This window comes from Lepidothrix coronata, unplaced genomic scaffold (assembly GCF_001604755.1).
Source record: "Lepidothrix coronata isolate B3197 unplaced genomic scaffold, Lepidothrix_coronata-1.0 Scaffold5, whole genome shotgun sequence".
NCBI lineage: Eukaryota > Metazoa > Chordata > Aves > Passeriformes > Pipridae > Lepidothrix > Lepidothrix coronata.
Genome location: NW_016690185.1, coordinates 4,962,780 through 4,973,639, shown reverse-complemented (window position 1 = coordinate 4,973,639; position 10,860 = coordinate 4,962,780). Strand labels below are relative to the sequence as shown.

General features: G+C 39.8%; 1 protein-coding gene across 1 annotated transcript; it reads left to right on the top strand.

The window, feature by feature from the left end:
* Position 1: 1 nt before the first annotated feature.
* ZUFSP (zinc finger with UFM1 specific peptidase domain) lies at positions 2 to 10,773 on the top strand. Its single transcript, XM_017828940.1, has 9 exons — positions 2 to 448; positions 3,439 to 3,555; positions 4,501 to 4,610; positions 5,345 to 5,513; positions 6,991 to 7,179; positions 7,384 to 7,552; positions 8,192 to 8,343; positions 8,680 to 8,900; positions 10,107 to 10,773. Exons 1-9 carry the CDS (start codon positions 157 to 159, stop codon positions 10,152 to 10,154), a joined length of 1,467 nt encoding a protein of 488 aa, XP_017684429.1. The 5' UTR covers positions 2 to 156; the 3' UTR covers positions 10,155 to 10,773.
* The last annotated feature ends 87 nt before the right edge of the window (positions 10,774 to 10,860 follow it).

Sequence of the window (10,860 nt, the reverse complement as noted above, 5' to 3'; positions counted from 1 at the left end):
CCGCTCCGGCTCGGGAAACGGAACTTCCTAGCGGGAAGAGCGCGCGCGGGCAGGGCAGGATAGGGCAAGGTGGGGCGGAGCTGGACTGGACTAGATTAGACTGGACACACTGGGAGGCAGCCGTTGTGCGGTGTTCGGGGTGTCTGTGCGGGCGCGATGGTGCTGTGCGACGTGTGCGGGCAGGCGCTGCCCGCGGAGGCGGCGGCACGGCGGCGCCTACCCTTATGCCGCCGCCGGCCCCGCTGCCCGCTCTGCCTCGCCGCCGCCGCCCCGGGCTGCGACGAGCTCCGCCGGCACTTGGAGAAGGCCCACCCGGAGTCGGGGCCTCCGGGCTCCTCCCGCCCTGGGGCACCGCTCGAGTGTCCGTTCTGCGGGGAGGCGGCGGGGCGGGAGCTGGAAGAGCACGTCCGGGAGCGGCACGGGCACCTGCTGGGCGCCCCAGGCACGGGTGAGCGGCGGTGAGGGAGGGGCGTTCTCCCCGCGGGGGTCGGGGAGCGGGGAACCGGCCCGGGATGAGCGCATCGCACTAGGATGCTCCCTGAGTGCCTCCTTCTCTGTGGTCCCATCCCAGAGAGCTCCGAGGCCGCCTCTGGGTGCAAACACGGGGCAGCGACTGAGGGCGGTGGGGAAAAGTCCCTTGCAAAGGGGGAGTGACTGAAGGCAGGAGAGCGTCACTTGAAAGATCTGCTCCGGAGCTGAAATTCAAACGCCAGTGCAGGCGAGCCCGCAGGGTGTTGTATGATCCCAGTACGCCGTGTCAGTGAAAGGAAATCGTAAACCTCCTGTGTGGTGGGGAGGGGGTTTTTTATCTATTTGGCATATATTTGGTTGCAAAGGTTTGGCTTTGCCTCTTTAAGAGTCGTCTTTGACGGGATCCCATAAAGTGGTTGCATTAGGTGTTAGGGAAAGGAAGTTTTTGACTTTGAAGTAGAGGCTTGGAAAAGATCCAGCACCGAAGTATTCTGAAGTGCTAAATATTGGTTTGGACAGAGATATTCTCGAGGATAAAGCTGGATTAAGGGAAATAGTTGCATATTTAAATACTGTTATTTTATTTTAGTCATGATTAGAATTTTATTTTGACTAACTGTCCAAGTTGCTGGTAGCTATTTCAGAAACTTACTGATGGCATCTTTGCTAGTGGGTAATTCCCTTAGAAGACTAATATTCATGATGAAACGAACTGTATATACTGAAAAGATTAAAAAATGATGTTGTAGGAGCTTGACCCTGGCTGGACACCAGGTACTCACTACAGCTGCTCTCTCGCTGCCCTCTGCAACTGGACAGAGGAGAGGAAAAAAAAACCACGAAGGATTCATGGGTCAAGATAAGAACTGGGAGAGGTCACTTACTGATCACTATCATGGGCAAAACAGACTCAAAGTGGGGATATTAATTGAATTTATTGCTAACAGGGTCAGAGCAAAAGAATGAGAAGTAAAATAATCTTAAAAACGCCTTCCCCTCACCCCTCCTTCTTTCCATGTTCTCTTCCTTCCCCACAGCAGTGCAGGGGGATGGAGAATGGGGTTTATGGTAATTTTTGTGCCTACTGCTGCTCAGAGGAGTCCTTCCCCTGCTTCTGTAGGGTCCCTCCTATAGGAGATAGTTCTTGATGGACCTCTCCAGCATGAGTTCATCCCACAGGCAAGAGTTCTTCCCAAACTGCTGTCCTGTGGGTCACTTCTCCATAGGGTGCAGTCCTTCAAGAACGAGCTGTACTGGTGTGGGTCCCCCACAGAGGCCACAAGTCCTACCCGGGAAAAACCTACTCCAACGTGAGCTTCCCTCTCCTCTCAGGTTCCTGGCAGGACCCTACTCCATCTTGGGCCTCCCACGGGGTCACAGCCTCCTTTGGATATCCACCCGCTCCAGCATGGGCTTCTCCATGGGCTGCAGGGGCCTCAGCTCCAGCACCTGGAGCTCTCCTCCCCCTCCTTCTGCATTGACCTTGGTGTCTGCACTGTTGTTCCCATGTTCTCACTCTCCTCTTCCCTGCCTGGAATTTTTGCTGTGCAATACCTTTCTGTTCTTAAATATGTTATAACGGAGGCGTTACTATCACTCTTAGTTGGCTTGGCCTTGGCCAGCAGGAGGAAGCCTGTTCTGGAGCTGGCTGGCATTGGCTTCATAAGACAGGGGAAGCTTCTAGCAACTTCTAACAGAAACCACCCCTGTAGCTCCCCCCACTAGCAAAACCTAGCCACAGAAACCCATTACAGATGATTAGGATGCAGAATGTGGCAGTATAATCAACCTCACTGCATGATCTGTGATTAAAATGTTATTTTTAACCAAAAAAACCCCCAGGTCTTAGCACTGAAGAACATCTTTCTTCTATGGGTGCAAATAATGTGAAACTTAAATAAATAACTAAGTTGCCCGCATGGCAATTTCTGCTTTAAAGTGGTTTTATTATGGGTGTTTTGTTTTTTTATGTACATAGTATATTTAAGAAAACTCTATGTTTGCAGGGTTATGTAAAATGCTCCTGGTGAATTTAGGTTACTATACCACTAAGTTTCCTTCCAGCCCATCACGAATATTTAGCCTGGTGTCATGGTTTGAGATAGCCCCAAAATCTTTCCAGAAACAGCTACCACAGAATATTAATTCTTGTGTTTTGTGAGCCTGGGAAGGTGCAAGTAAAATGTAGGGACTCAAAAGGAGAGCAGTAAAGATGGAGTCGGGCATTCGAATGTGGATCTTGGTAATAGGACAACAGGCAGTGGCCACAAATCAAAAAGTCAAAAGAATGCCATTTAAATGCAAGAACACTAATTTTTTTACTGTGAGAGTGGTCAAACACTGGAATATGTTGCTTGGGGAACGTGTGGAGTATCCATCCTTGAAATTTAAAAACTGACTGGAAAAGACATGTAACTTAACCTGTTTAAATTTGACTCTGCTACGAGGGACTAGATGATCTCCAGAAATCCATTTGAACTTTACTTATCCTATGTGGTACTCTCAGTAATACTACTAAAACTGCAGAAAGAATATTTATTTAAGGAGATGCAGGAAGACCAACAAAGTAAGAATGACAGCACATTTTATTTTATTCTTTCAGCCCATCAAATGTTATCACATGAATATTAAGTTTTTGTAAGCAAGTGTTCTGTTAGCAGAACAGATCTTTTTATTAGTGGTTTGATATTTAAGACTAAGCATTTTTTAATACAAATATCATAGCAAATTATGATCTGTAAATTAAATGGGGTAAAATGTAATGGAAAGAAGGAAAAAATGTCTTCAAATTGTCGTGTACTTAGATACAAATTCTTAAGTGGTTAAGAGAGTAACAACTGTTTAGAATTTGCTGCCTTTCACTGGAGAATTTCAATGGTAATGTGTAGACTGTATGTCAGTTAGGGGGGTGATTCTCACAAAAAAACCCAGGAATTGCATTAATCAAGGAACTGCATTTTTTTTCAGACACTGGAAATGGTGAACAGCTATATGAATGTCCTATGTGCGGTCTTACCTGTACAGACATTCAGATTCTTGAAGAACATGTGAATTTGCACTTAGAGGAACACAGCTTTTCAGAAGGTACCTGAAAGGATACGGGCTTGATAATACTTGAAAGCATTTACAAGTATTTGCATGTTGGAGAATAGAATCTCATGCAAAATTTAATATAAATATTTCTGTATTTAAAAAGAGAATGAGACACATATATTATGAAGTTAACATAGTTAGTAGCAGGTCCTATCACTTGCCCAACTGCTCTACTTAATTGCACATGCTAAAAGAAATCTTTGTCTATGCATGTTTGTTGAGTAAATGAGCTGCATGTTAGCCAAAAGTAAAACTTAAAGCAAAAAATATTTTAAAGACAGCAGTATTATATATTTCTTTTTCTAGCTCTGTAGAAGGTTTTTATAAATCAAATTTACAGTGGTACGTTCTGCTGAAAATTTATAGCTTATGAAAACTTTTTTCCTCGATTCTTTTCTGTAAATGCTTGTGCTGATTCACTAGTCATATTATTAAAGTAAAGGAATCAAAATGCATTTTATTTATTAACATGGCTAACAAAATCCTAGAGATTCCCTGTCCAGTTCTCTGATCCTAAATTTGGTTTTGTCACTTCCTTATAAGACTGCTGGCAATGGTTCTAGAAGCTAAGTAAGTGTGTGGTATTCAAGAAACTGGGACTTCTTCCTAACAATGAAGTGAAACATAATAAACAAAAGCTGTCTTCTTAGTGGTAGAGGTACATGCATTATTTGCCAAGTAATTGCTCCAGTAACCGCATAAACTCTGTCCAAGTCAAGAGTCTAAGTCTTAGCAGACTGAATGCAGTCATTGCTGTTCAGTGTTTGTTGCTAATAGGTCAAAATAATTTAGGATGCATTTCCTGAAATTAATGCCTAGTTGTGTTTACATATGTCTGCTTAGAAATGAATCTTTGAAACTTAAATAAGTGATCCATCAAAGCATTATTAACCTTCTGATCAAGTCACCTCTCTTTGGAATGTTATTCTGGGATAGGTGGACATATAAGAGATTTAGAACTGGCTCAGCAGCTCCAGACTGAAGAAGATAAATGGCAGAGATCAGAAGAAGAGAAGCGAGAGAGGGAAGAATTTAAAAAGCTGCAGGTACACTGTTGTTTCTAAATGGTAAACTTAACAACAGTTGTGCCATTAGAAACTGAGTATCTTGGAATTGTAATGTCCTGAAATGGCCAAACCAAGTCAGACCTGTGCAAGTCACCAGTCTGTGTTGAGGTGATGGTCCAGGAGTGGGTTGGAAGCAAATGCATGCTTTTGGAAACCCTGATTCTGGCACAGGTGCTGGACTTTAGCTTTACTGCTTTGAGTGGTGCTGGCTTAAGATGGGGCTGGGTGCTCCCTGTGCATGCCACACTGCTCTCTCCAGCGCACCTGCTGCCTATGCTCCAGCCAGCTCTAGTGCTCTGCCTTGCTGTGCAGCATGGAGCATGTTCCCTGTCAGAGCGCCAAAGGCCCTGAGCATCCTGGCTGTCCTCTTCCAGAATATCATCACCTGCTCTAGGTCCTGCTTCCCTCTGCCTCCCACCTCACAGCCCTGGTAACTCATTTCCCACTCTCACTACCTCCTTGCCAGACTGCCTCTGTGCCAGTGGCTCTGCCAAGAGGGAGCAGAGGAATGTGCATGCTCTTCCAGGTGTAGCTTTCGTAGACCCACACTCATATTCTGGAATGAAGCTTGGCCTTCAGCTCTAAAAAAATTGTAATTCTGAAGTTTTTATGTCTGTTTTTCAAAGTTAGTGACAGTGATTTTGAAAAGCTGCGTGCACAACAGGTGAATTTTAAAATTGTGATTTAAATCATGCACATTCCATCCCTAACAGAGACAGTATGGCTTGGATAATTCTGGTGGCTACAAGCAGCAATTTCTAAAGAATATGGAAAGAGAAGTTGATAGAGGAAGGATGCAGCCCTTTGAATATCACAAGAGAAAAGCTGACATGATGGAAAGTTTGGCTTTTGGTATAGATGATGGGAAAACAAAGACCTCAGGTAAAAACACTGAAATTATACAACTAAGACTTTATTTTCTAGACTTAGGTTGTAGTGACCAAAGCGGTCTTTAACAAAACATGTAATTGGTTGTTTAGTATTGGTTGCATCCTAGTTCTAATTCTTATTTTCTAGATCAATCTATATCATTGTAGTCCTGGTGAGGACTAAATAAATACATTAAGTTTTAATTTCCTTATTAGTTTAGTTTATTTCTAATTTGTATTCGGAACTGTAGGCTTTTTTGCCTTTTTTTTTTTTCCCATGGAACCTTGGGACCAAGTTGTCTGGTTAAGGCCACAAATACAGTATGTATCAAAAGATGTGACTGTCTTATTACAAGCTGGTTGCCCTTGACTGTATGCTTGTTTGCTACTTAGTACTCATTGGTTCCTAATCTAGTGTAGCATTTCAAATTTACAGTAGCTTTTTATCTTGTATTTCAGTTAGTTGTAATATCATGTAAGCTTGTTGCAGGTAAGCACAGTGTCCTGATTACACATCTGATTACAAAGTCCAGGAGAGGACTGGGAGGAATAGACATCTACTTGATACATCCTCTTTTAGATGTTTTGTAGTTGGTAAAAAAAAATACAATGCAGGTGGATTTCTGTGTCCTTTTTAAAAGAGTCCATTGTCTTTCCTTTCCAAGACCACAGTTCAAAGGTCTTTTAGCTTATTGCTAATGGCAATAGCTCACAAAATATCCATTTGGTTCTTGACAGGTGAAATAAAATTTCTTCTATTAAATATATTGCATGGAAATAACACATTTAAAGTTTTCATTCTTAATACTGATTTGGATTTCAGAGAGGTATTCAGAAAATAATCTGTGATGACTATGGAATAATTGTCTTCACAATAGCATGGCAAAAAAGGGCTTTTGAGAATTTACATACACAGATTGAAGAGAGCATTCCTAAGTATGTTCTTTCATGTAACAAAGGAGGATTTGGAATATCCTGCAAGTGGATTATTTTAAAATATTTACAGTAATTCTCAAGTTCTGTACCATTCCCCTTTTTTTTCCCTCTTTGTTTCTCCTGGAAAAATAAGTTGTGGGGAATAAAAAGTGTCGCCATGTTTTTAGGAGGATGTTGTACTGGGGATGGCAGGGGCATAGGAATACTTTATTGGTGACATGCTTTTTCTATATCATTGTAATAGTTCCTGTGACTATCACAGTTTATAATGTAGTCCAAGCTGTTTAATTTAAAATTGTGCAGCAACAATGAAAAAATAGATTTCATTTTGAAAGCTTCATAGTACATAAATTCATCAAAATAAATACCATTGAAATTAAGTAGGTGCAATGTCCACTGGTTTTGTGATTTGGGTTCTAAATGTAACATAGGGTCATTTAGAAGTTTTAAAATAAATTGTATTAATATGTATATTTTCCAAGTTGGACAAAGAATCTTCTGGCAAATTTCATAGTTCATTTTACAGATAAACTTTATATTTTATCTTCTTTTAGGAATCATTGAAGCATTGTGCAAATACTATCAGAATGAGAACAAAGATGTGAGGCATGTATGGCTTTCAGCAGGAGTAGATCATTTCCACTCATCCTTGGGCGACAGAGGCTGGGGTTGTGGGTACAGGAACTTCCAAATGCTCCTCTCCTCACTGTTGCAGAACAGTTTGTATAGAGACTGCTTGACAGGTATTAAACAAAACGCAGTTTGTTTCACATACTTGGGATGACAGCCTGCTGATTGATGTTTTGCCTTTTAATTTACCCAGCAAGTTGTGCAATGTAAATGAATCTTTGTAACATCAACTGCCTCTTATAAAAGAAGCTGAATATTTTTAAGTAATAGACTATTTCAATAACCGTAACAACAATTCAAAAGCTTTTCTGTTCCAGATACTACACTAATTCCTAGTATACCAAAGATTCAGTCCATGATTGAAGATGCCTGGAGAGAAGGTTTTGATCCTCATGGGGCATCTCACTTCAACAACAGATTACATGGCTCCAAAGCATGGATAGGAGCATGTGAAATTTATTCACTGTTAACCAGTCTCAGGATGAAGTAAATATTGGTTTTTGTTATTATTTTTAAGTGCTGATTTAAGTGCTAGACCTTTAAAGGTTAGAATTCGTGTGCATAATGACAAAGCTACCTTAGTGACTTTAACCAGTCTGTAAACAGATCTGATTTAGTGCAGCATGAAACTGTATAACTACTTATGGAGGTACATAAACCCACTAACTGCTTATATCATTGAGACTTGGTGCAAAATTATGCCACATATGCATAAATTCAAACAGTGTTTGAAAGCTTAATTTCTCTAAAAGTCTTTTCTCAAGAAGAATCTGAATTTCAGCTACTTTCTATATCTTTTAATTGGATTCTCTATGTGTATCACGTACAAAAAATCGAACATTAATTTTTGCAAGCTTCACAACTTCTTGTTGGACAGAACAGAGTAGAACATTTCTTTGTTATGTAGTAAATTTTCCAGTTTGGAACAGTATATGTTGCATTGCCTTGTAATTACGTGTCCCCTACTCCTGTATTAAAAAAAAGGTGGTAAGGACCACTTGATGCCTTGAATTGCTGTATTTATAAAACATTCTTGGTGCCAGAGGAAGGGAGAAGAGGTGAATTTTTTTTTTTAACAAACAACCCACTTGAAATTTTATTGTTTTCGTTCTCTGTGTTTTGTAGATGCCAAATCATTGACTTTCACAAACCAACTGGTCCTATGGGTACACACCCTCGTTTATTTGAGTGGGTTTTGCATTACTATTCTACAGATAATGGAGGTGGCGCAAAGGTGGTGTGTACTTCCAAACCACCCATCTACCTGCAGCATCAAGGTCAGTATCGCTATATGCTGGTTTCTTACTATTCTCTGTCTCTCTTGATATCTGCTGTAATTCAGAGCAGCATTTTGTAATCCTTCCTCATTGAATTGAAGGCATGGCTTTATTTTGTATTTAGCAAGAGCAACATTCAAGTTTGTATTTTTATTGAATGGAAGAACTGAATGTGATTGGGATCTCAACTTTTTGACGTGTACTCTTTACTTATAACTATTATTAAATTTAATTAAAAAGTAATGCCTTCCTTGATCTGAAAATCAGTAGTGTGCTACAAGGAAGTAAATGGGATTTATATGTTTTTAAAATACTGAAACTCTATTTTGATATTAGGTCATAGTCGTACTGTTGTTGGAATAGAAGAGAAGAAAAACAGAAGCTTATGTTTGCTACTGTTTGACCCAGGATGTTCTTCCCAAGAAATGCAGAAACTGCTGAAACAGAACAGTGATGGAACTAATCTCAAACTACTTCGGAAATTTATGGGTAGCCTAAAAGAAAAGCAGTACCAGATAGTGGCTGTAGATGGGGTGCTGTCTTTGGAAGAGAAAGCTGTATGTATTTCAGAAAATAGTTTCAGTCTAAGAACATTTAAGACAATCTGCAGTTCTTTAACACTCAAATGCACATTCATATATGGTTGCATGGTGGATTTTTTTCATTTCTTCACTTTCCCTGTTCTTGTTCTCTGCTACTTTCTGCTTATATAATCCCAGGATATCAAAACCAAAAAGGTTTTGCATATATATGAATGCCACCTTGCTGCAACTGACAACTTCTAAATCTTGTATGAAGCTTGCAGCTGTTTGTGGATGTAAATTAGGTGCTTTTTTTAACTTTTCATTTTCTTATAATGTTTTCTCCTAAATAACTAATTGTGACCATGGAAGTTACTTACAAAGATTCATAGTGCAAAATGTGTTCAGAGGTTTTTATTGCAATTTTGTAAAGCTATGTGGTGTCTATCAGCCTTTGATAGTTGAAGAACAAGGTGCACAGAGACTGAGACCTAACCATCCAATGTCTCCTCAGCTTGGACACTACAACTAGTGCATTCTACAAGTATTTAGAACTTCATATATTTAAAACACACGTCTGAGAAACTTAAAAGTTTGAGTTGTTGGAATTTTTATAAACCCTTTCCATGTGTTTGGCTTTGGGCATTTTAGCTTTTTTAAGACCTTAGAAGTTTTCAGCTGATTGTCAGATGTAGTTTTTGTTTCTTAAGCTTTCTCTTCCCTATACTAACAAATGGATTCTGAGGACCCCTGTTCCAATTCTGTGGTGCCTTACATTCAAACTTCAGGACAGACTTTCATTTAAGCTGTTAAATAACTGGTGACTGAATTACTTGCTCAACTGTATTTAACATATGTATGTTGAAATGAGGTATTGTCTTAAGAGTTTTCTGGCCCTGAACATGTCAGAAATATTAGTGAAATGTGGCTGTCCTCTCCTGCTACTGACAAAAGCTTTAAAATTCAAGACACAGTAAAAAGAAATGTCATTTGGGATTAGGAAGGGGTGGGTTTGTTGTCTTTAGTATGGTACTTTTTTTTTCTTCTTTTCAAAGATTTGATTTATATTTAAAAATATCAGTTTTTTAAAATGTTATCTTGAAACCTCCCATTTAATTAAGATGAAATATAACCCCTTATACTCATTAAGCTTACTACACTACTAATTTGGAAAAAGCTGTCTAAAGTGGTGGTTTTGTTCATTAAATTATTCTCTTTCCCTCTCTCCTCACCTATTTTTAGGCTCGCTGCCGTGCTTCTCAGGTCTTAACATCAGAGAAGATTCCTTAAAGGATAATTTTATTGCCTGTTTATGGAATTTATTGGATGCAAATCATTTAACTTGTGGACTGTGACCCTAACTCAACAATGTCTCTATAATGCTTGGGGGCTCTGGAGAAGCACAACACTGGAGTAAACCTGTAGTTTTGGTGTTCAGTCAAAACTCTGCCGTCCTGATATAACTAACTCTGAAGTATTAGAGTCTTTGCTGTACTAGAAAATGTATTATTTTCTTAGTTGCTTAAATGAGCAACACCTACTGTCTTGTATCAAACTATGCACTGTTAATAAGCAGTGGATAAAGATACTATGGAACTAGTTTATTGGAGTTCCTGGTCATGGTTTATGTCTGTAAAGGTAATTATGTGTCCTCTGTGACCAGTCCTCTGTTTCTCCACAGTACAGTCTGTTACACCAGGGATTAGTTTACTACTGAACTTCTTTTCAGTTAGCTGGTTTCTCTAGAGGTATCACCTGTAAACATGAACACAGAGGTGGATCAGTGTTGGCATTGGCTGTGAGGTCTAAGAAAGCGCTGTCCAGAGTAGAGTGCCCGTGCTTTAGATGCCACACAAGACAATCTTTGGGGTGCAGGAAGATAATATTTCTTTTGTACCATGGATAAATAAATTAAATATGTTTTTAAAAGTGTTTCTTTAATTTCATCCTTTTTTTAATTTCTATTTTTGTGTATGTTTTATAATGTATATCCTCT